At 44.2% G+C, this 26,612-nt stretch overlaps 1 protein-coding gene across 2 annotated transcripts; it reads right to left on the bottom strand.

The window, feature by feature from the left end:
• Positions 1–184: 184 nt before the first annotated feature.
• Positions 185–10,577, bottom strand: aktip (akt interacting protein). 2 transcript variants are annotated; one of them, XM_079736569.1, is made up of 10 exons: positions 10,439–10,577; positions 9,153–9,286; positions 6,145–6,359; positions 5,610–5,674; positions 5,384–5,484; positions 4,220–4,308; positions 3,616–3,714; positions 3,018–3,125; positions 1,700–1,760; positions 185–1,315 (listed from the first exon to the last, which is right to left on the bottom strand). In XM_079736569.1, the coding sequence occupies exons 2-10, from the start codon at positions 9,198–9,200 to the stop codon at positions 1,208–1,210; spliced, it is 894 nt and encodes a 297-aa protein (XP_079592695.1). In that variant the 5' UTR covers positions 9,201–9,286; positions 10,439–10,577; the 3' UTR covers positions 185–1,207. The 2 variants fall into 2 exon arrangements, with proteins under 2 accessions (XP_079592695.1, XP_079592696.1); XM_079736570.1 differs by having other exon boundaries at positions 6,145–6,356.
• Between the last annotated feature and the right edge of the window lie 16,035 nt (positions 10,578–26,612).

The following is a 26,612-nucleotide window of genomic DNA, read 5'->3' as shown; positions in this document are numbered from 1 at the left end:
GTGCTATCATGGTGAACCCATGATAGCACGCAAAAAATGGCGTGCGTCTCTGCTACCTATTATTTCTATCTGCCCACCCTAATCTTACTGCCTAGAACCGGCCCTGGTTATAAACATATAGAACACTATGCTAACAACATGCTTAATGCTTAAATCAATTTGCATAAACGGAAAAAATGTATTTAATACCTTTTATTTGAGAAAGAAAAAAATAATCAAATCTCACATTTCCTAAAAGCATCCTTGCAGTCATTCGTGTGAAAAAAAGTAGTTTCCTTTAAATGCTAATTAGCATGTATAAAGAGAGCTTGCATGTATCACTCAATTTTGCCTGGCTGCCTCTCAGTTTGACCTGGCCCCCCCAACAGGTCACGAGTCACAGCAAAATATGTCTGAGATTTAAAAATAAGTTCTCATTCATTTTTCCATGAACACATTTCTCAGAATGTTCACTGCAAAAATGTATATGGAAAATAGTTTTGGGACACTTGGGCCCAAAACACCCATGTTGTGAAACCACAGCATCGAATATATACACACTCACACCAAACCTTTAATGAACTCATTAAGGGTAACTCAAACATTTTAAATGAGCAAAATAAAGTGATTATTTAATTTAGCATTTAAAAAAAAAGTACTTTGCCTGCTTGATATAAATATATTATGAACTATTTAAGATGGACTCGTTAACAGAAAAATTTAAGAAAAACAAAAAAAAGGGAAAAAGTCTTAAAGATAGAAAAAAAATTGAACTATTACATAGAGTCATCCCATCGAACATTCTGATTCCTTTCAATTTAACGTCGGGCCGATGGCCACAAGTCGGCCATACGCTGCATTATATACGCAGTTTACTTTAACTAGTTCACGTCTCAGCACCTTCTGGGTGGCACAGTAATCAACCTTACCCAAACCATATGCAGGGGTCCCTACGACTGAAATAAGGATAGAGCTCTTTGATTGCATTGCAGCCGATAATGATTTCTAAGACATCCAGTTGTCATCGATTTACATACAATACCGAAGATGTGTCCTTATTCTAAAGCTGTCTGGGCAGATGCCTAAAAGACTTTTAAAGCCAAGCAATTACATCAAGTTAAACAAGTCCGCTCAAGTGCTGAGGGTCACAGGAACAGCCGAGGCTAACGGTGGGACAGCTCTCTGCTCCCTGTCTCCCTCTGGTGGCCGCCGTGCAGTAACTGCAGGCTCAGCTCTGGGGAGAGTTGTCCTCCTTGCTGAAAGGCTGTGTGGATCCGGGCTTCACCCAGGAGAGGCCGGTCACCTGGACTCCCTTGTGCTGATCTTCTGGTCTTCTCTAGGAGAACGAGGGCAGCGTTACGGCTGGCTGACTGAACGGCGGCTGACAACAACAACCTCGACGTACACACACACACCCCCCCAGGACCCGCTCAACCCACACCCTTTGTTGAGCAATTCAGGGCCCTTCCATGCCCTTCTATGGAATGCTGGAGCTCTGGTTAAAACAGGATCCAGAAAAATAAATCTAAAAAGATGGGCCATCAACCAAAGTTATTGTAGAATAATTAAGCCCATCTCCCGAAATGACGACCACTCTACTTTGTCATGGTTTTGAATGACAGAAGCTAAAATGATTGACATCTGGAGTGAATTAAAGTAAATGGGGGTGAATAGAATCAGGATGCTAGTTATACAACGGTTAATTTAGAGAACAACTTACTTTATGGGCAAACATGCGCTCCTTGGCCTCATCGTGGACAGCCGGGTTCCACGGAGAGAAACTAGAGAACAAAGTGATTTTTAGAGATGTTCAAATAGCATTTTTTCCTTCCCGATTCCGATCCTTGAACATGACTATCGGCCAATACCGAGTATAAACCGACACAGCATCTAGCATTGTAACTACTAATAGCACTGGTTCTTATTGAAGGGTTCTCTTAAGGTGACAGCAATGTTTTGTCGGTTCACTTATTGGAAGCACTTTTTTTTTTCAGAACTAGATCATTTACATTTACATTTATCTATAATTATAATAATGCATTTGTATTCTTGTAGTTAAGCGTTCATGCATCCATGTTTTACAGACTTGGTAGCTTGAACGCAGCTAGGTCGGAGATAGAGCATGGAACCCCGAGGCGTCCCGTCGGGACCCGAGGGTACCCGACGGCCCGGTCGGGTTCGGAAAAATATTTAGAAATAATGTTCGGGTCCGGGTCGGGCTCGGACACATCTGCACGATAAGGCGTTAAAACAATTCAAATAAAAAAAAACTAAAATCAGCCTTGCACACGTGTTCCAAAGTCTTCTTGTGACAACGGAACACGCATGCAAGCCAGGCATCGCACACTTTCCACACGCGTCACACACAGCACGCGCACGCTCACTGACTACTATAAGTGACAACGCCATGCCAGCGAGCGATGGAGGACGTTAAGAAGAAATTAAGAAAACATGAGAGAATAGTTATGATTGAGCCTCTTGTGCTCGTGTTAACGCGCGCTTGTTGCACTGATCGGTTGACAATTCCAAAATGCCTTGAATTCGTTTTATAAAGGCGTGCTTTCATTTTACAAACGTAAACGTGTCACTACTAGTGTGAGAGAAAAATTACTTTAACTGTGTCGGGCTCGGGTCGGGCTCAGACATATATATCTTGATACCTGTCGAGTTGGGGTCGGGCTCAGTTACTTCTCTGCCGGACGCGGGCCAGGCTCGGACAGAAAAAGGCAGCCCGTTCCGCTCTCTAGTTGGAGATGACGCGTTTCCCATTCAAACTTTCCATCTCCGACCATTAACGAACGCAGCAGAACACTGTACGTGTTTGAGAACATCTTTGCCTGTGTAGTAAAGGAGCTAGTAATATGATGTATCGGCGCATAGACTTGCATACTCGCCGGTACAAAAGGCAGTATCTGAGGAATTTCCGAAACATGGCATCGGTTTTGGAGCAACTCTAGGGGTTTTACTTTGTGACCCTGACCCCTCGATGTGTGTTGTCCTCACCACCGTGGTGGGAGGAATACAGACGAGCCGCTCACCTTATTGCATATGGATCGTCGATCTTGGGTTGGTCAAAGAGATGGCTGTTGCATAGCTTCACGCTGTCCACCACCTTACTTTTGAACAGCTGTACATCTTTATCATACCTGAGTTGAACAATGGGACAGCAGTGGAGAGGTCAGTAACTACTAATTATAATGTATAAAGGTTCATGTGTACGACTCCATACTTGCCATATAGTTTCCTATTAAGTAATCCTTTGTCTAAACTAAGTCTATCTGTGGCCAAAATGTCTGACCATTTACATTTAGCAGAAGCTTTTATCCAAAGAGACTTACAATAAGTACATCGTCAGAAGCAAGAGAAAAAACAATATATCGCTGTCGGAAGAGTGAGGATGTTCATAAAACCAAGTACCAAGCACTAACAATGGCTAGGTAAACCGATTCCCAATACACAACAAAGATAGCTAGGGTGAGATGCTAAGTAGTATTTTTAGGTACCAGAACGTACAACATACAAGTGCCAGCCCATGCCTGCTCTTGACCTACATCATCGATGCTTTGGACAAAAACATCGACTAAATGACTGACAGGTAAACCCTTCCAGGTGATAGGAGGTGTGTCAGGGACTCACAGCACAGCAGCTTCTGGGTTCAATGGCTCCGTGGTGTTGATCTTGTAGAACACCGTACGTGCATACATCAACACCTGCCAGATATGGTTGTGGTTCCGTCTGCAGGACACAGAAAGACATGAAGGGTCTAGACCTGGAGACGTTCTGCAAAATGGATACCTGTTTTCCCCCTGGGGTCGTACTGGGCCTTTTTGTCAGGCTGGCAGTACACTGGGTAAAATGTACTTCAACGAAAATGTGTTTTGAGGGAAACACCCAGAAAAATACCTTGTACTATGCGTAAATGTCATGCGTGCCCAATTCTGAAACAGGAAAATAAATAAAAATACTAGGGAGGATTTACGACTTCTCCAGGGGAGACATCTTTGTATGTAGTAAGTGTACATACAGAATCAAATGGTCCTGTGACACAATTCTTTATATGTAGGCCAGTGAATTCCAGTGAGACCAACGGATAAATGGGCTACAGAACGGGCTTGAACGTATTTGACTCCACACAGCCACCTAGCGGCTCCACTAACAACGGCCAGACAGTATGACTCAAGCCGGCTGTGTTCATTAATAAAACATCAACAGAACTCAGGGAAGATGATCCGATCCACACCTCCATTTAGTAAACGCTCTGCGGACGTCAAGCTCTCCGGAGACTGGGTCCACCAGTGGATGGAAGACTGGGATGTCGAAGACCACTCTCTGAAACACAACGCAGGCAAACAAACGGTTCACAGGCAAACCTTGGAATGTTCCTCTAAGGTACAATTTAAATGTCACATTTGACTACAGTCAAATACACATGAATGAACGGTTCTCCAACCAGCCGAGACCCGGACTGGTCTAACCGGTCTCTCGAACGATGTCTTACCAGTCCCTTTCACAAGAGTCTGGCCTTTTGCCATAAGCAGTTGATCCGGAGCCCTGCCTTGACAGACAACGCCTTCACCCAATCAGACTTACGTAATGACAAGCAAGCTGAGCTCATTGGAACCCACGTAGAAGAACAGCAGACTTAACGATAAACATCACAATATGCTTATGAATTAAAAAACTCTGAAATGAATCATTGCCCAGCCCTAATCTGTAAGGCTTGATAACCTGTTTTGACGCAGTCTGAAGCGTGCATGAGTCAACTGCCTCATTTAGACCATCATCAAGGCTTCACTCCGATAACAGTTTGGTTGTCTAGCTACAAGATTGCACACAGGCTGATATTTTAGTAGGCTATAATAAATGTACCCATGTTTGATGGGGGATGAAGATGGTGGTTTTATTAAATGATATGTGTGCAGGCAGATGTACAAAGATAAGGCTCAATAGGCCAATCTATACAAAAATCTAAATGAGCAGAGTGCACGGCAGTTTGTCTATCACATCTTTTGCATTATAACCCGCCTCCTAGAACAACAACAGACTCTGATTGGTCTTTGTAAGCTGGATGGCAATCAGCTAGGACGAATCCCAGACCTGTACACAGAAATCGTCACTTCTGTGCAGAGGCAGGCGTTTGCCATGCAAACCGACCCAAGTACATTTAATGTAAAGTCAGGTTCACGGTGAATTAGGAAACACGTCGTATAGACGTGTTTCCTAATTCACCGTAAACCTGACTTTACATTAAACCTGTAGGGGAGGCGCGGGTCTTTCGATGCCTACAGTTTGTCTTTGGACTCTGGGGATTGAACCCAGTCTAGGTCGACCGGGGGGAAAACCCCCTCCCTGATCCTCATCCTGCACCCAGACCACGATGTGAATGAGGAGGCGTACTACTCACAGGACACTCCCCATCGGGATAGTTGTCCGGGATATAAACAGTGAATTTAAAGACGCCGTCCTGGTACAGGCCGTGTCTGATGAAGATCACTCCGAACCACACTGAAAAACAGCAACAAAGCACAGCACGACTTGACACTTCAACGGCGCTGCTTTAGATGGCAAGATTTGGATCCACATTTGCTGACAAGACTTGCATAAAATAAATGCTTTACATTTGTACTTACTTAATGCAGACTTATAGGACGGCTGGACGTATATTCCAGGCAGCTTCTGCCTTATCACAAGTGTGCTGCAGAGATCGAAGACCATATTAAGAAACACGGTTACACCCACAAAGCCCATAAACCACGGTTATGGGTAAAGCATTTAAAACGGCCCATATTATACCACCAGGTGTGAGTGTGATTAGCCATTACAAGAAAATCTGCTTTTTCTTGTGTTTTAGTGACATCAGTGACACCAGGTGTGGGTGTGATTACAAGCCGTTTGACATTCTGCCTTTTACCTGTGCCTTAGTGACATCACAAGTGGGCGTGTCCACCTAGAGGTATGATGGATGGACCAGCCTACCAAGTGGAATTAAGCAAATGTTGCTCATCTATCCATCATGCATCTAGGTGGACCCTCCCACTTGTGATGTCACTAAGGCACAGGTCAAAGGCAGAATGTCAAACGACTAGTAATCACACCCACACCTGGTGGCATAACGGGGGCCCTTTAAAGAAGGCGTGAACCAACCGGAGCACCGCCGCCACTTACAACTCGGCCAGCAGTGAGTACTCCAGGTAGAAGGGCCCGTAGGAGGCGTGCGTGCCGTTGGTGGCCGGCGGCACCACGGCCGTGGCGGTCAGCTTGGTGACGGGGGCGGCGTTCTTGGGGATGGCCGGGAGCTGCTTCTTCCCGAAGGAGAGGCGGGCGGGGCTGGCCCGGGGCTCGCCCTGGCTGCCCTGCTCCTCCCCATCGTCAGCTCTCTGCTGGGGGGGGAGACAAACAGGTGAACACGTGGAGGCGGACCACCAGCTGTGTCTCTCCGGTTGTAGCTTAAGATTAGACTAGACGTCATTTATTAATAAATAAGTTAACAAATAAAAATAAATAAAATAAACACTAAATATGAGCAGTAGCAATGTAGATGCAAACCTAATTGTTAACATTGATTGTTGAGGCAAGACATTACTGACAGCTACTTAATTGACACATTCTTGACCAGTGAGTGTCCAGTACCGTACTTGCTACATTGTTGAAACTATAAATGGGACCGGCCAACTAACCAGGCCAATTATGAAGGTATTATTGTAGCTAAAGTCTTTAGCACCTGTAACTGCAGATTTTGTATGTGTACACTAAAGTCACAAATGTGTAACAGTAAATTTGAAGTCCTCAATATTTATTTTGCATGTGTACTCTAAAGTCACAAATGTGTAACAGCACATTTGATGTCGTAAATATTTTTTCTACCATTGAAAACACTAAATAGGGTCTATGAGTTCACAAGTCTGTGCTACAGGTGCACAAATCCTATCCTGTGCATCACAATTTCAAAGAGTCATGCAATTGACACTTTTTCTACAATCATTGCAGCACAGTTGGTGCAAAACACATTCACACACCCGCGTTTCATAATCTGAGAACACGCACAAAATGTGTGCATTCGTAAACCCAAATGTGAACTAATGCAACAGAAGTTGCACATCTGTGAAATATTTCCTCACAAATTAAATTATATAGATCGCTATGTTCAATGAGCATTTTAATGAGCGAGCACAAGTCCATCGATACAACTGCTCGAATCTGCTGCTACGAGTCAGAGCTGTTGTTTTTCTCACGGATACTTTTGCAACATGTCTATGTGGTACAAGTGTAGCAAAAGTGATTCATAATCCGTATGAAGCAGAGCGTGCGTGGGCGGGGCAAAATTGCAGCATTAACCAATGAAAGTTGCTGGCAGGGGGTGCATTTTTCAAACTACACTGGGACCATCCAAGCAAACTCTTACTTTCTGGAGTCTTGAAAGTAGACAAGAGGGCATCCTACACGACGGTATTCGGTATATTACATTATGTCAAATTAAATTACTTAGTTCAACTGAATTCCCCCCAAATTATTGCATTAACATGCCGCAAATGTCCTTCAATGTATTTTAATGGTCTGCTATGATGGTCCCAGTGTAGTTTGAAAAATGCACCCCCTGCCAGCGACTTTCATTGGTTACTGCTGCAATTTTGTCCCGCCCATGGACGCTCTGCCTCATACGGATACAAATCACTTTTGCTACACGCGTACCACCTAGACGTGTTGCAAAACTACCTGCAAAAAAAAACACAGCTGAGACTTGCAGGAGCAGATTCGAGCAGTTGTAACGATGGACTTTTTTCACAGATGTGCAACTTCTGATGCATTAGTTCACATTTAGGTTTACGAATGCACACATTTTGTGCATGTTCTCAGGTTATGAGACACGGGTGTGCGAATGTGTTTTGCACCAACTGCACTGCAATGATTGTAGCAAAGGTGTCAATTGCATGACTCTTGAAGTTGTGATGCACAGGATAGGATTTGTGCATCTGTAACACAGATTTGTGAACTCGTAGACCCTATTTAGTGTTTACAATGGTAGAAAAAATATTTACGACATCAAATGTACTGTTACACATTTGTGACTTTAGAGTACACATGCAAAATAAATATTTACGACTTCAAATTTACTGTTACACATTTTTGACTTTAGTGTACGCACTCAAAATCTGCAGTTACAGGTGCTAAAGACTTTAGCTACAATAATACCTTCATAGCCAATGACCCAGGAGGGTCAACCTGAGTACAACAGCCTATGCATTCAGACTCAATAACAGGGCAGGGAAACAAAAAGGCAGTCTCGCTCTTTGGCTGACTGGTTTGTCAGCACGTCTGAGGCAACATGACGACCAGAGCGGAGCAGGCTGCCCTCACCCAGTGTGAGTGACGGGGCAGCCCTAACTCTGAGCCAAGGAACAGCGCCTACCCCCGAACAACGGTCAGTAACACAGCTATGGCTGGAATGCAGTCTGAGTACGGAGCTCTGAACCAATGATGCCGTCTTGACATTCACAAAGCCAGGGATTGTTTTTTTTGTAAAAAAAAGTAAGGGTGGGGCAGGTCGATTTCCGCCCTAGCAGGAGGTCTGCCCTCATTCCCCCTGGCCTCCCTCTCCCCAAACAGCACATGCATGCCGACTGTCTGGGGGGTCAGGAAGTCGTTGTCACAGCTGTGTGAGCTTAAAGCAGCAGCATTGCAGAAGGAAAAGTTGATCTGTGAAAAGATTGTAGCAGCCTCTTGTTTATCGTTACATCAACTTGAGACACTGGTATTTACATGGGGAGTTGATCAAGACAAAATACTTTCAACCCAAGAAAGCTTGAGGTCTATATAGGTTCAGTTTAGTAGCAGCAGAAAAGTTTAGGATATTTAATTGTAAAATGACAAGTTAAAGAAATAAACAATTTAAAGAAAGGTAAAGAAGAGTTAGAAATCAAATATCAAATAGTGTTCTTGTCCTTCTTATCACAACTCTGTACAAATATGACTTGTTTAACACCAGCATAAACTGACAATGTAGAAAAAAAATGCTGTGCAATTCCATAGCATTAGATAGCATGGATGTGCATCATACTACAGTTCATTGTGGAGCTGAAGAATTGTGTGTTTATACCAATACCAAGATCAAACCAAAGCAAACAGTGAAACAGGTAAGGAAGCTGCACTGGTTGCATTGCATTGTGGAGGTTCACCTTGCGACTGGTGCTGGTAGACATGCTCCAGAAGGGGTTGACGCTCATCACCTGGAGGTAGAACCTGGGTCCCTTGTTCTCTATGTGGGTCCCACGACAACCAGTGCTGCTGCTGCTGCCATCCGAGTTCGAGTCTGGTAATCAAATTGACAGGTTTAGCAAATCAGACCACCAGTATCAAAAACATATTAGAAGCGACTGACATTGGGTTGGGAGAGGATCTACCTGCCAATCTGCTCATAGGCACAAAGGCAATGCATTTCTAAAGGACTGATTATGGTTCCAAGTTGACGCAACGCAAGGGGGTTTACGGAGCCATCATGTCTTTGTGGACCCTCCTTGTGTCCACCGCAAGGGTCTGATGTGCGCCTCCCAAAAAAATGGAACCTTCCGTCGCCTCACAGCAGCAAGGGCTGTGATTGGTCCGCTAACTAAAACCCGACGCAGAACCAAAACAGGTTCCCGACTGCGTCGAGAAATCTGCATGGTCCTTGGTTGCGTCGGAACTTGGAACCATTATCAGCCCTTGAAGCAGACTACGGACTACATTGTGATTAAGGACATTGTGTCCCTAAGAACGAGGACCCAGCCTCCTCCACCTGTCATACGGTGTGATCATTCTGTAGTAACATGACATGGTGATAAGATGGTGAGGACTGCTGGCCACAGCCGCTCCCCCACCTGGACAATGGGGTGATCATGCTGCTGTGACAGGTTGAGGGCATGTGTGATGACAGGGTGAGGACTGCTGGCCACAGATAATGGGTGATCATTCTGTTGTAACATGATGTCATGTTGATGACAGGGTGAGGACTGCTGGCCTCAGTCCCGGCCTTTAAAGCCTCCTCTACCTGTAACATGGTGTGGTTATTCCGTTGTAACAAGGCGATATGTTGCGGACAAGTTGATGCCAGGGTGAGGACTGCTGGCCGGAGGTAATGTGTGATTATTCTGTTGATGACAGGGTGAGGACTTTTGCCCTCAGACCGGGGCTTTAAAGCCGCTCAACCAGCTGCAGCAGAACACAACACTAGCAACACTTAGCTTCACATGCGAACTTCTATACAAACTGCGATTTAAACGTAGTCGAAAAGGTTCAGGACCGAGGCTGACGGTGACACGGTGTCATGTTGACACGGTGTCCTGTTTTTAAACCCCCGGTGTGCAGCAGTAGCTCAGCTGCTCCATCCAGGTCACCCGACGCTAGAGGTAGCACAGCGAGCTAACAGCCAGAGCTAACCGAAGTAGCGTTTAACGTCAACGTGGACGACATTTACTCGACTCACCGTCCGCTACGAGGTGTTCACCGGGGGAGAGATGTCAGCCTCCGGGCGGATCCACTTCTCTCCGTACGGCCAGAGGTTTTCCAAGCTGTCACCCAGCTAACACACACAGGCTAGATAGCTGTTTTGCTAACTAAGTGATTTGACAGAGGAAACGGAAGTCAATGTTACTGGTCGAGGGGGCGTTTCAAGTCCGGTTTGAGCGCTGCTATTGGCTGGATGCCAATGGTTGTTCGGCTAAAGAAATATTTAGTTTAGTGCTGACATTAACTAAATCCAGCAGACTGTATCACATTATAATAATCAGAACAATAATATTTGTATTTTGTATTATCTTTTTTATTGTTATAGTGTATTGCATTTTAAAAGACATTAGACTTCATCCTAATCCAGCATCTCAACAAGAATGTCCAGAGAAATATTGCACACGTCCCTGCCCTAAACAAATATAAATCTTCAGGCAATCCCCATCTAGTGGCCAGTTTCGCAAAACATTGACAGATTATACAATGTAACCATGTATTGAGTTTATAAATTATAAATAAAGATGAATTGTGAACGGAAATCAAGTACATTGTTTATTCATAACCCACATCATTCAAATTCCTTTTGATTGTCAAATAAATATAAATTATGATCAGAAATCAAGCACATCACATAATTCGAATCCCTTTTCATTGTCAGATATGTTCCGATGCCTAAATCACAGTATAGCATCCCATTCCTTTTACAATGCATTGTTTTCAATCTATGACCTAAACATAACAGTATATTTCAAGATGTTTATCTTTTAATCTGTTAATATGGTCTTCAATGTCTTCATTGTTATTGTCTCATTAAATCGCTGGGTCCCCTGTGGCACAGCACATCCAAGCCATTTGACATAGCCATCACACATTGAGAAGTTTGGACCACGCTTCAATGGCACTTCATTCTGGAGATTGATTGATTTCTGAACAATTACCCATAATTATTTATCTCAGGAAAAAAAACTAATTTAACGCATGAGTGATTGCATTAATTGGGAAAAATGACATTGTCCAACTTCCAGAGTAAATACAAATTATTGACTCCATTATTGTCTCATTGTATAATTAGCCAAGTACACTTCACTGACAAAGCTAATTAGTGTCCTGCTCTTTCATTGGGGCAGCCAGTGGGGAGAGGTTACCATCCCCCCTTTGACACAGACAAATCAAAGACCACCTCAAAACTAATAACTTTATGCCTGCTTTTGACTTTGCCGACATTGAGATCATCTGTCAGACACAAACAAGGCCACAGCTCCCCACACTGTTGTTGTTGTAATGAGTTTTTTGTCTTTGCCATTCATTTGTTGTCTACTTAACGACTGTGACCTTGTTTGGTCATACACACGCAATAATGAATGCAATTAAAGAGGGAGATTGGATTAACCGCGTGACACAGTGACCTCTTCAACCTAGATTAAGAATTACACTTATCTTGAAACATTTTGCATCTAATTAAACCTCCACATTTCAACATCAACTCTGATGTTATTTGCAATGCATATATATATATATATTTATATATATATATATATATATATATATATATATATATATATATATATATATATATATATATATATATATATATATATATATATATATATACAAATGTTACAAATAAAGTGTGTCTGGGTATTTTGAGTGTGGAATGGGGAATGGTAGCCCGCTGCCTCTTAAAGCCACTATAAGCACTGGGCTCATCATCAGAATGGTATTCGTTCCCAGTGAGTCATGCTGGAGGCCATTCTACTGGGGACATTACTGGGAGGAGATAATGTGACCCGCCATCAGAGTTCACGGGTCAATTTGGCATCTATCAGTGATCTGATTGAATCACTCTGGGTTTCTGAATATGCTTGTCGGTAAAAGATTTATATGGTCCCATTTTCAATAGCATTCTCTGCTTATACGGTTCCAAGGGTGACGCCGAAATTGGAACCTGAGCTGAAATATGCTCACAACTTATGCTTCCTGTCAGATCATCCCTTCAGAGAATGTCAGGCTCGCCAATTCAGATCTGCAATTTGGTTTAAATGACAGTTAAAAATTGCCATTGGAAGCCCCTGGTGATATCCTCTGTGACAGAAGAAAGAAAAAAAAAGTGAAAACAGATGAGTTCACATGCAGATAATAAGTAATAACAATGTTAGTTTGAATAAAGAAAGCCAGAGCTGGATTCAAATGCAAAATTCATTTTAGGAATATGAACAACGAGGGAGTAAAGGTTAAAAAATCAACCGTATCCCTCATATGTGGCAATAGTCTCGCCTTATCCCTCGGGCACTGGCCTGGCTAAAACCTCAATGCAGCAATTATTTGCTGTAATGACTGCAGCGGTTCAAATAAGCCCGGAGATTTTATTAAACCAAATGAGAGAATCATGTGTGTGTTATCACTGGTGTGATTGACAGTGACAAGTGCTCGGGCAACTTGAACGCCAGCGTGATGAAGGATCTGGCGGCAAAGCTCTCGATAATGTTACCCCTGATAAAGTCACCTGGCAAACCTCAGCCTATAAACGGAGGAGAGAGAGACGCGCATATTAATTCCGATTGTCGGAGCCCCAGTGAAGACGGAAGACAGGAAGGATGAGGGTAATCTTCCGAGCAAACCTCCGCTGGCCCCGCTATTCACTGTCTGGCATTTTACACAACTAATGAAAAAGAAATCCATTGATGAAATAGAAATACTCGTAATAAAAGTAAAGGTCACTTATTCGCCGTGTCTAAGCTGCCTAATCTGCAACCTTTGCAGGACCAGTTGTCGGGTTTTGCTGATAAAGTACAGGAGTCACGGTAAAGTTTGGACGCTGCTAGAACTCTGATGGGACACTAGGCAACTATTGTAATACTAAGTGAGCGTATCTGATTCAGTCTGCTCTGACATCTGCTTCTCTTGATAGTACCTTTGATACCAGAGAGGGAAACACATACAGAACCTAGGAGTCTAGAAGTATATTTCCTAGGGGCCCTCTAGTTATGTGTTGAGAAAAATGTTTTTACACACTGTGCTAATAAAATATGCAGTCTTCCGGGCTTCTTCCAGCCTAGTCAATAGTGTCATGGAAATAAATCAACAACCACCTCTTCCTCTCCACATTGGTTGTAGGCTGTCTCTCTATTTAGGTCACCCAGGCTCTCTCTCTAACCTGGGTTTCGGCAGGAATATGAGCAGCAAGGAGGCAGGGAGGTGGAGGAACGCATCACCCGCCTCGTACGAACATCCATAGCATTATTATTGCCTGCTGTGACTTCCAGGGAGAGCCCTGTCTGCATATGCATCACACATTGGCATTTATTAGTGCCATATGCACTAAGTACAGGCCATGTTATTGGATTTGAATACCAGCTCCTAGCCAAATTCACCGGCCCTGGAAATATATTCTAATAAGATGAAGCAATCTCATTTAATAACACCCAAACTAATAAAAGGAAAGCGCGCTGGAAATTACATTCATGAATATTGCTTGGTAGCAGAAGTGATCCAAAAAGCCTGGCTGGGTCTGTCAGATGCAGACACTTCTACTGCTCTAAGCCCGGATGCTAAATATATTTCAGGCAACATCACAACGAATTCGTATACGTCTGTACGTACACAGCATCCTGTTGAAACATTGCACATGGTTCTATCGTGTCAGAGAGTAATGAGTGGGACAACAATATTCTTTATTTCAAGAAAAATTAAGCAGCATTGTTTGTTTTGATCCATAAAATGCTACCTTACAATATAATTAAGGTTAACATGCCCAGATTGTGATTAATAATGAACACTGATACTAAATGACATTAGTTATGATGCCCCAAATGCATCTGAAACTATTAAATGTGAGCCCCAGTGTATACAAATAACTGAGTTAATTCCAGCGTGGGAAAAAGTATGTTTTAAACATTGTATTTTTAAATAGATCAATCAATGTATTGTGGATAACAGGCTGTCTATAATGTTTGCTCTAACAGTTATTTGAGGAAAGCTATTTTAATCAACAGCATTTACTTTTTTTATGCCCTTCCTTAATTATGAATTGTTTGCGTTTTATACGTATTTATTGTTCTTCCCATATCCATAATAACACAAATAATCAGAATAAGAAACAGTTTCCCAGTGTCCTTCCCAGTGTGTGTTTTTTTACAAGAGTTTCTACGGGCCTTCTTGTGTAGTCGATGGACACCCTGGCCGTCAGTGTCTAAATGGTGCGTTCACACGATCCATTTGCCAAGACGCCCAGTGGTCACGGCCTCGCTCGCATGTAAAATGTTGACTCCCGGCGGAGCCATGACTGTCACTCAGCCTGCAGCCCGCCAAGTGGCAGTCATCGATCTCTGCATATATCTCACCCTGTGCTCCCCGAACATTCATCAACCGATGCAGCTGCACCATTGATTAGCAGCCAGTCAATGACCGAATCTCATTGGAAACATTTTTATGTACGTGTATGTTTATGTAGATATCTTTGAGGGCCATTAGCCGGATTGCCTGGGAAGGCCTGGCTCAACGACAGATGTTCAAGGACAACTCTTTCAATCTGACTTACAAGAGACGGCGATGGCAAGAGAGACGCGCAGTAAGAATCCCGTCTGAGTGAGTTAAATAAGAGCAATAGGATGTAGTCTTTAGGAGATGCTCCAGTATGTATATAATATGACGTCTGATCACTGGAGGGCAGCCTAAGACAACAACTCTACTCCAGTGCATCCCTCCTGCAGTTCACTCCATGGTCACAAAGCTTTGTTTGTGTGATTGTCAAGCTATTGTATTGCACAGTGTATTAAAACCGGACTCTTTTAAGTCATATATTTAATTAATGAAAACTGTTAAATATATTATTATATTTGTATCATATTATATATTTTTTTAAATAAGAGTTTATGTAGTTTAAGGGCCTGTATGATTTTGCATTGCTGAGGTTTGCTTAATGTTGGTTTGCAGTGTTGTTATGGTTGACTATTAATAGGTATAGCTTGAATGCTGACATTAAATAATATATATTTAGGAGAATTCATTTTCATCCATTCATTTTTCTTGATGTGTTGGCCTTTTTCCTACGGTTTCAATATAAGTCCTCATGCATATTCTAATTTGTATATAATTCTGCAACCCATTACACAAGCATGATGTTTTATCACAAATATGGATTTGTTATTATATTAAGATATTCTTGCTTTACCACAAAATGTATTCTTTCCCAAAGAAGATCATGTTCTCTACAGTTTTTTTCAATTTCCTCGTTTTCCTTTCATCGTTATAATGAGTAAATTCTCAAGTCAATGGCTGTGGCTTCCTTATCTTCCAACTTATTAAAATTAAGTCAGAACACAAAATGGTATTTTAAAAGTTTAAGTGAAACAATTTGCATTGGGAGTGGGTAAAAATGCTAATGTGTTCCCTCACTAAGCCCACAATCGCTGTCATCCATTTTTAGCTCTGATTGTTTTCCACATGGATGCCTTCATTCATTAAAGCAAAATTATAAACATAAAGAATATCTCCGTATTAATTTTTCTGCTTTTTGTAAAAGCTCAATCAACCATAATGTCCTAATTTCTTTCTCTGTGAACCTCATTTCACATTATCACACCACTCATGGAATGGGTGTCCCAAAAGGGATTTATTTCATTTATATCAGGATTATTGAATTAAATTAAACTAGACACTTACCGCGGGCAGAACAGAGGTACCCTATCCACTTATAGGAGGGCCTGCTCTTTACTGTGGTTTTGGCAAACACATTAGGGCACAGAATGCTGGTTGTTCACACAGTCTTGCTTACATAATTCATTAAGGAAGAGTGTTTTAAGTGCCTCAGGTAAACAGTTAAAGGTCATGTATTGAGTGAATCTTTAATTAACCCTCTTTACAACAAGGTTACATGGTTGACAAACATACAGTGTTGGTATACTGAATAAATGCTGTGAAGGAAGACGGATAATTACGAAAACAGAAGGTCAGATAATTACAATAACTACAAAATAAATATAGATCTGCTATTTCAATTTTTTCGAGAGGGTAAAATAAAAAAAAGTGCATGGCTTTACAGCAAGAAAAAAAAAACTTGCTGAAAAATGTGTGTACATTGATATATATATTGACATTTAGTTCTATAAAAATATATTTGAACTATCGACCTACAGAAATAAAAATCAATGTTTAAGGCACAACATCATTTCTCCCATGTCTGTATGTCAACCAGTTTCTGCTGGGGATATGTTTTCCAAAGCATTCATGTCGCGCTCGCGACTGTCAGCAGATGGCAGGCTGTTTCCACAGTTGAACTGTCCTCCTCCCAGCTCCAGCAGGGGCCTGCATATCCAGGCTACGCCACTGCTCTGACACTGGCTTCCCTTAAACCTAGCTCTGCCCCTTGCCTGTGAAACGTATTCCCATTAAAAGGCATCTTTTAAAGCCAACACCAGTGCTATAACAATCATCTCCCCAAAGCCAAGACTCACTGCAGTGCCACACAGGCAGACATGTGCTGGTTGACACAAACAAAGACTTGGCCTCCCCCTCTTCTCTCCTCCTCCTCCTCCTCCTCCTCCTCCTCCACCTCCTCCTCCTCCTCCTCCTCCTCCTCCACCTCATCCTCCTCCGCCTCCTCCTCCTCCTCCTCCTCCTCCTCCTCCTCCACTTCACTGGGTCCCCACATGCTCACAGGGCATGGCTGCCAGTGGAAATTACTTCCCCAGCCCAGTGTGAGGTCTCTCAGACCCCAATCACCAGTAACAAGATCAAGAAAAACTATTTTTCACAAAGATAAAAAACACGCGCAACACATACGTATGAACGCACACAGGTGCCAACACATTTTCACCAAAAGCTTTTGGTTGCACACACAAATGGGTTGGGGGCCGCACACAGACACACATATGCATATATGTATCCACATATGAACACACACACACACACACACACACACACACACACACACACACACACACACACACACACACACACACACACACACACACACAACACACGCTAGTCATTAACAAGCACCAAAGCACGGTCCAAACTCCTTTATCTCTACCCTTTATGCACTCTGTTAACCCTGTCGTCCTGTGTCTGTGAAAATGACGTAGGTTGTGTTATAGGAGCAATAGAACAAAGACAAAGTTACTGCATGTTTTATGTTCTTATCCCATTTCACGCATTGGAAAGAATTACAGTACATATCAATTTGTTCACACTACTGATAGCGAGGCTGACCAGAAAAAAAAGGACAAGTTGTACAGATTTGTATCTATATTAATGAAATCAGGGACAGGGGACAGATCTGAAGTTACAGGCTGATGAAGATATATCGTCCCATGAGGTAAAGAGTCCCTGTTGCAGTCTTAGATAAGTCAAACAAACCAAATTAAATCTGGTGTTGTTGAGGGCAGTTTTCAAGCGTTGGGTCACTGCCAGTGTATTTCTGTTCGTTATGGGACCACACCAAGTGGTAGACTCCCATACATGACACCTCTTAAAAGTAATAGGGCAGCAGTGTGTTAAAGTGGTACGACCTCCTGAACCCAGTGGAAAAAGGTCAGAGAGGTGAGCGAGTGCAGGTTGGGCGCGACCCAGCTGCAGTAGCAGACCTGCTGTAAGCACTAGATACATTTCTTTACATTTAGGGCATTTAGCAGACGCTTTTATCCAAAGCGACTTACAGTAAGTTCATTTGTCCGAAGAATGAGAAACAACAATATATCGCTGTCGGTACAGTAAAAGGATGTTCATAGAACCAAGTGCCAAGCACTAACAATCACTAGGTTAAACCATTTCCTGTATACAACAATAGTAGCTAGGATAATATTATAAAAGTACTATTTTTAAGTGCAAGGTCACAACACACAATCATTTCAATAAGATTCAACATGGCGTTTTGGTTGAGGGAGCATTTTTATTTTAATACATTATTATTCTTTTAATCTATGTACCTTATACTTTTTCATGAATTATGATGTTGTAGAAACATGACTTTTTCATGTTAATTAAAGTGATGTTACAATTCTTAAATAGAGCCTCTCACCTTTCCAACAAGGGCGCATGCATTACTGTTTGTTCTTTTGGCTGATGTGGATAGTCTGTATTAGTGAATGAGTGAATGGACGAGGTGTGGGGGGGGGGGGGCAGCATATCATGGCCCTCTGTTCCCTGATCCATCCCATCAATGCCCACGAGAGCTGGCGTCACACAGATGTCCGCCCCAAACAGAGGTTCACATGCCTCTTGTGATACCAGGGGAGAGGCGATACTTCATACGCTCACACCAAATGCCCGTGTGGCAGCCTGCTAAATTATTTGTGGTTCTTTACCGGGGTCATTGGATAGAGAATCTGGGCCTTGAATAATTAATCCTGGACGACAATCTGAGCGACCGGCTCTCGTTACTTCCTACTTTCCGCCAGATTGTCTGCCGCTCTGCCGGCTACGGTAATTGTTTTGGATGGGAATTCTCATCGCTGCGGAGCCGTGGTTAGCGTTGGTTGTAGCTGGCTTGGGTTGGGGCTAGCTTGGGTTGTAGTTAGCTTGGGTTGGAGCTAGCTTGGGTCGTAGAACTAGGTTGTTCTTGAAGCGACCCACTCGAAGGAAGAAACCCTAAGCAACAATGAGAGATACCTTTTATTTTGAATGCATTGGATGTATTGTGCACAATGACTGACCCATACATGCGTTAATGACATGCACTGTTTGGATTATTATTCGTTTTTTATCTTTGGATACCGGGCTAAATGGTAGATAAAAACACAAGCATTACAATACGAATATTTAAAGTTTACACTACAGACATCTCACTGCTAATGTCCGCGTCATTGGCTGTGCTTCAGGCTACTGCTCATGTGTGTTGTATTGTTCCCAGCGTCGTGGGATATTTGCTGCCTACCGAACACAGAGTTCCTCTTGACACAAGAATGGAGTCATTAACACTTTAATTTGAGCTTAAAAATAAAACACCAACACCATTAGCATGAGGATGAAGTCTGGCTGATAATTGCTGCTCGTTATTCTCTCTGCGGTTGATACCCATGGTGTAGCACATGAAAGGCGCACAGTTGTTGGAGTGTGGCGAGAAATTAGATCTTTTATTAATATTGCTGTTACTCAGATCTGATTTCCACATCAAGTGCTGAGCGAGCCTCCCGGTTGATCCGTCTCCTCACTGACGTTTAAGAGGGCAGACAGAGGCCAAGATGTTAAAACATTATCAATTGTAAAACAAAGTAGCTGTTTGTCAAGAAGACACAGCAGCAGACACACAGCGCTAGCTGTTCATTAAACATTCAAGAGCCTTGCTACTTAGGAAACAATGGAGCAGGTTATGAACTGCTCCATGGCTCCCTTGGATTTTTCAAAGACGCTGGTTTCTAGGTAGATGATAGAATCAGAATCTCAGCCAGTCGTCTCAGAGCCTGGTCGCTCGTACGGGGATCAGACCCTGGTCTGGTGCTGTGGGTTCCCCATCGACCGGCCTCACAGTCAAGCATACATAAGCTTATTTAGTGGCCGTGGGGGGAGGAGAGCCCACTTCCTGTCCCTTCCACGAGATTCTTCAAATTGTGACCACAAAAGGAAAATAAAGAGAGGGGGGGAAAGAGGCAGATTATCACGTTCATGCATTTCTCAGACGCTTCCTTTACCATCTGAATCCCAACGCTCACACTGGCTGTCCGTCCGCCCGTCTCCGTTCGCCTTCCTGTATGTATTAAAGGTGTCACATTGACTTAGACTCATATTTTGTCCATCTTTGGCGCAGGCGGAGGCTGTGTGTGCGTGGGTGTGTGCGTGGGAGTGTGTGTCTGTGTAACCAGTGCCAGGACCTCACTATAATACCCAAACATGGTTGTCACTGTCTACTGCGTCCCTTTCGGAGCTGGCACGGAGAATCGCGATAAGACCTGAGCCACACTGGTAAAAGGAGGACCATGAAAGGCAGACATTGAAAAGAAAAAATATGGAGTGTGTATACCGAGACAGGAGGAGTGACACTTAGCCGCTAATCATCTCTCTGTCTGCCGGGATCTCCTGTACTTGGGAGTCTATTGCAGATAATGGACTTCCTCACTTGACAGGCTGATGTTGGCAAATCCTGGGCCCTATAACCAACACTTAAACGTATCGGGGAAGGGGGGGGGGCGCTAAATTCGACGGTGTCACGACTCATCAGGCAGTTCCACCGCTGACAGCCGGGGGTGTTAGGACGGCGAGGATGTTGGATTGGATTAGAATACATGGCGAGCTCAGTAGGCTCCGGGTTCCACAACAGTGTTTACCCAGGGAATACACAGTTCACAGCAGCAGCTGCAACCGCTGGAGAGGGGGGTGGGGGGGCGTGCGGTCGGGGACCGGGGTGGGGTGGGGTGGGGGAGCCGGGGCTGAGGGGAATGGATGGAAACCTTGAATGGTTAGACCGGCATGCTTCTTCATTGTGTTACACAGTGCGGGTTATTGTCCTGCTTGAGACAAACCAGAGGCAGGGGAAGCTACGAGGAGGACAGTGTTGTTCTGCGGGCGGGGTTCTCCGCGTCTGACGGAGGCTGCCAGCGTGTGCGAGGTCTGCCTTGGCTCCGGTTCTGCAACCAGAGAATAAATAAGTTAAAAAGTGGGACCGGAGGGGTGTGTTCCAGCGGCTATGACCGCACGGTATTGGACCCGTCCCGTCCCATCAATCCCCACGCACGAGCCTCTCCGAACGGACACTTAGCCCGGTGCTTTGCTTGTCCCGCGCTGACTTCCTGTTTGCAAAGGGGAAACGGTTCAGACAACAAATTGCATAAAGACAAATTGTGCAATTACAAACGGCGGAGCCGTGCATTCCGACCCCGGACCTCAAACTGAGTCGCATTAATTGAACCTAAACCCGAAAACAAGCGGTCCAACATGACGAAGGCCAGGCATTCCCCTCTTCCACACAACATGGCTGGGTGTGCTGAGGAGCTATATTGGCGTTATTACATCTACACTGGGCTGTGAACATCTCTAAGAATGAATTCCACTTACAATCCGACCAAGAAGGCAGCTTTTGTGCCATAGTTTGGTTCACACACTAGAAGTGAGTTTGAGGCTTTCATCAAAAGGAGCACTGATGTATGTGTGTGTGCGTGAATGTGTGTGTGTGCGTGCGTTTGTGTTTTTGTGTGCGTTTATGTGTGTGTGTGTGTGTGTGTGTGTGTGTGTGTGTGTGTGTGTGTGTGTGTGTGCGTGTGTGTGTGTGTGTGTGTGTGTGTGTGTGAGAGAGGCATTCACCCAACTGGATCTCAGTGTTTATGCTGCTGATCAGAGCCCTGGATTAGATTACTGTCATCTCCTGTTAAAGCTTGAAGCAATACAAAATACTAAATGTCAAAGAGGGGATGTGCCTAGTTGTCTTTCCATCCAGCTGTATCCAACAAACAAATTACAGTGCCAGTGCGATGTTGCTGTTGGCATATTGTGATTGTTTTTGTCTTAGCATCTCAAGATTTATTTTTTTCCAAAATGCATGCTTGCACTTTGCATACAAACATGGTTTGCTGTTACAAATTAAAGGATTCCATTGCGAGGAATTATGTTTCATTTCTCAACAGTGGCCCAAAAATGTACTAAATGCAGGTGGAAGCAAACAGTTTGCCAGAATAGAAACGCAAGGAATTTGAGCTTCAGCATAGTTCAACACAACACCCATCTTGCATGGTACATTATTTCAATACCTTTATTGAACAATACAAAATACAACAACACAACAATACTAACCTTACTTTAAATAATAATAATAATAATAATAATAATAATAATAATAATAATAATAATAATAATAATAATAATAATTATAATAATAATAATAATAATAATAATAATAATAATAATTTGTAATGCATACTTTTATTTTGTAAAAGAAAATCACCCACATTTGTTTGTCTCATTTAATCCCACAAGGCGAGGACTCCAGAATGATACATCGGCCCTCAGACACCCTTACAAGCCAGAGCAGATCAGATGTGTGCCGAGTGTGTGTGATTGATCTGACATGCAAGCATATACGGCTCAAACATATCTGGCAGCCCAACGCTGTCAGGAAAGCTTAATGAATGCTCTGCTAATCGGTACCATCTCCTGACCATTAGCTGCTGTGAACGCTCACTAGCAACCGAACCAAGCCTCATTTTCCAGGCGTCCACCCGGTCAGAGGATGGCTAATTCGCTCAATGAAATGGGGCTTGTGATTACCGAGGCAGAATTTAATATATCATGGAAAATTAGGGCAATTTCAATAAATTACCCATCACACTGAATGGTCCGCATATGCTTATGATGGAGGGGGTGGGGGAGGAGGTGTTAATACACATATTGGTGAATAGCGATGGAGTCAGCGGGGTCCGCTTGCTTTGCGTAGCTTGGGGGAGGGGTTAAGGATTTAGGGTGTTAGAATCATCAAGGGGGGTAAATGGACTGCATTTATACCGCGCTTTTCTAACCAGTGGCCACTCAAAGCGCTTTACAATATTGCCTAACATTCACCCATTCATGCCCACATTAACACACCGACGGCGATGTCAGCCAGGCAAGGCGACAGCCGGCTTTTCGGGAGCAGCCAGGGTTAGAATTCTTGCTCAGGGACACCTCGACACTTGCAACCCTCCGGTAACCAGCCAACCAGCTCTAACTCCTGGGCCAAATACCACCCTGTACGTAGCTTTGTAAGTCTTGGTTAGCAGAGACAATCCAGGCTGTTGCTCTGCGTCGGTTTTCTTGATAGCTGGCTCAGGCGACTGTACTACGATACTTCCACAGATCAATCAAGCCAGCTCATTCCACACAAAACCCCTCCGGACCCAAACTCCCACTGCCCCGCTGAAAGCAAGCGACCCACAAGGCTTTCTGTCGGAGCAACGGCCACTTGTCAGGAAACGCCAGAGTAAATAAAAGATGAGTAATTGCCATTTCCACCATGTAGCATGGGATGTATTTTTCTTTTTACGGCGTCATATTTTGCCCGTGATTGAGCACGAGCGCATGAGATGCTGAAACACTGGCGAAAATCACAACCTCGGTTTCTCCACCTCTAGAACTGGTCGGCGCAAGATAGATGTGAGTTTACCGGAAACATTCAAACAGTGAACAATGATTCCGGAGATCAGTGTGTGTGTGTGTGGCGGTGTGTGTGGGGGGCTGTGTATGTATGTGAGTGTGCATGCAAGGGTGAGAGAGAGAGATTGAGGGAGATTGAGTGAGTGAGCGAGTGAGTGAACAAGTGAGCGAGTGAGTACGTTTACGTCTTGTGACAAATCTGGAAGCAGTTTATGGCTAGCCACAGCGGCCTCTGTGATTAGACAAGCTCTGTGTCACTCCTGCTCTTAAAAGACTCAGCACAAGAGCAAGGGCATCAGAGAGTCATCCCTCCATTTGTGGGACACAGGAATTCTCCAGCGTCCACCACACAGTTCCTTTCCTATCCAAACTGCTCTTCTTCTATCTGCAGGGTCGGAGACACATGCAACAGATTGGGTTATTTATGGCTGCGGTGCACAATCAATACTCAGGACTTTCTGGGGCTTCCAGATAGAAATCTGGAAGTGGATTATCTGGTGATAAGAAGATGGCTCTGACTCACGTGTAATTTCCTCCATGATGCGGTGAATATGGAAATGTGTGTGCGTGGGGGGGGTTAACCTAAAGTTTATGCGTAATGGTTAACTGCTGTGTTCTCATTTGATTATCTTTGTTTTGGTAAAGATACTAAAACAAGAAACTTTGAGCGTTGAAGGCTGACGCTAAAATCAAAATGTAACAACAAAATAACTACAAAAAGCTGTGTTACTGTGAAGGGGGAAACTCTGATATAAGTAATACAATAGGCCTACTTAAGGATATTCAGAGCCAATGTGACTCATGTCGGAGTAAACTGAGTAAAAGACAGCTAAAAGCATGCACACACACACACACACACATACAAACGCACACACACTGTCCAAGGTCCAAAACATTTGGATTAGCAGGAATAAAAACAGTTTGTATGTGTATTTAATTATCATAATATGCTGCAAGGATCCAAGACACTCACTCCTAAACATCGCTCTGTATCTCTCCTCCTTCTGCACAACTCACCAGCCACTTCCAAATCACTTTCCCCCGCCTTTAAGATAAATAACAAACCGACGAGGGGGAATCACGCTTCAAGCAGAAACAGCTAATCTCTCCGCTGCCTATTTCACTGCTCAGTGTTTAATTGATAGAAATTGCACGCATCAAAGAAAATGCACACTGAGATTTAATGGGCATAAAATGGACATTAGCATTTTAAAGAGGCGGATTAAGACATTAATCCAGCCAATTTCCAGCCGGCTCTGCCAATGAGATCGTCACAGTCCGCGGGCTTCTAATGGCTCCTCGTCTTTCTTCCATTATTTTGCGTTTGTTTTTTTTGTGCGCCGTTCAGACACGCAACTTTAGCTCCTTCAGACCGCCAGCACACTCAAAGTTTGTGTGGACGGCTCTTTCAGCAACGCGGGTTTGACTCACGGTCTACACACACACTACAAAAACAACACGGGTGCGTGCTCCGACCCACATCAAATGCCTTGTGGAAGAATCGACGGAGCAGACATCAAGAAGGGCTCGTCCTTTCATCGCCGACACGTTTGGTTCGGGGGGGGGGGGGGGGGGGGGGGGGGGGGGGAACTAGGGTGCGCGGAGGAACACCTTCCTGATTCAGGGTGTGACGCTCCGGGCCTGCACGGCGCCGGCTCCCGGATCAAAGCGCCCTCGTTCCCGCTCCCCTCGCCGCTCTCCCAGATGAGACTCATCTGTTATGTATCGGCTCTATAGGTCCACACCGATCTAACGCAGGGAGACAGTGGATCAATGGCTTCCCTCCCGCGTCACCCCGCTCCCTGGCACTGCTAGCTGGGTGACGCGGCTATGTGTGTGCGTGCGTGTGTGTGTGTGTGTGTGTGTGGGTGGGTGGGTGGGTGGGTGGGTGGGTGGTTGGGTGAGTGTGTGTGTGTGTGTGTGCGTATGGGACTGTGTGTGGATGTGTGTGTGTGTCTGTTCGTGGCTGTATGTGTGTGTGTTTGTTTGTGTGTGCGGTTGTACGTGGCTGTGTTTGAACGTGTATGTGTATGCGACGGTGTGTTTGTGTGTGTGGTGTGTGTGTGCGTGTGTCTGATCGTTGTCTTGTCATCGTGGAGGAGGAAGGACTTGGCTGACGTGGAGTCCCACAGGAGTGTTATCTGTATTTCATGTGTCACACACACACACACACACACACACACACACACACACACACACACACACACACACACGCGCGCGCAGCTACAGAAGCGCCACGCCTATGTAGCAGACTTCAATGTCACACAGCCTCAGAGGTGCTGTTTAGACAACTCTGTGCTCTCCTGATGCAACGCGTCCCCCACGTTGGTGCCGGTTTCATTTGCATCCCCCCTCCCTCGCCTGTACCCCTGTTCCTCCTCTTTTGTTCCTCTCATTTACACCGCGGATTGTGCACACGCACACGACATGTGAGTGCGCTCCATCCCACTTCCTTGCAGCAAGCAGGGAGAATGTAATGTAATGTAATGTAATGTAATGTAATGTAATGTGGGTCACCCAGCAAAGCCCTCCGGGAGAGTGCTGTTGTTGTGCTGTTGTTGTTTTGCTGTTGTTTGCGAGGGAGTCTGTGTGGAAGTGTGCGTGTTTGTTCGGTGTGTGTGGGGGGGGAGGGGTTGGTTGTGGGTGTGCATGTGTTTTGTGTGTGTGTGTTGAGAGGGGGACAGCATATTCTAGAAGGTAAAGTAGTGTAGAAAAAGAACAACACAGGAATAAACCAAAACACATTTGACAAACTGTGAAAATGTAGGGTGTGTCTCGCATTCTGGATGTCATGTCCTTTCTCTCTCCTGCTCCCCATCTCTCGTGTCCCATGTCTTTCTCTCTCTCTGTCTCTCTCTCTGTCTCTCTCTGTGTCTCGCTCCCCCTCCTCCTTTGCTATCTCCTGCTCTTCTGTTAATGCTGCCTTCCATTCCCCTCTCCTGTACCCACCTTCCCATTAGCCTTCCAACATGGGATTGCACTCAGGACAATGTCGGAATTTTTGATAACACGGATTGTGAAAATGAAACACTGTTTTGAATTAATAAACATCCCAGCCCAGAGCTTTTAGCGCCGAATCCTCCAGTTTTTCTTCCACG

This window comes from Pollachius pollachius (genome assembly GCF_949987615.1).
Source record: "Pollachius pollachius genome assembly, chromosome: 5".
Classification (NCBI taxonomy): Eukaryota; Metazoa; Chordata; class Actinopteri; order Gadiformes; family Gadidae; genus Pollachius; species Pollachius pollachius.
Note: the sequence above shows the minus strand (reverse complement) of the source record. Positions and strands in the feature narration are given on the sequence as shown.

Excerpts from the sequence above, each read along its gene's own strand:
- aktip (XM_079736569.1), bottom strand. The coding sequence starts at position 9,200 with ATGAGCGTCAACCCCTTCTGGAGCATGTCTACCAGCACCAGTCGCAAG. Across the intron at positions 6,360-9,152 it reads CTACCAGCACCAGTCGCAAG|CAGAGAGCTGACGATGGGGA; the intron begins GTGAACCTCCAC and ends CTCCCCCCCCAG. Across the intron at positions 3,715-4,219 it reads AGAGCGTTTACTAAATGGAG|ACGGAACCACAACCATATCT; the intron begins GTGTGGATCGGA and ends TGTGTCCTGCAG.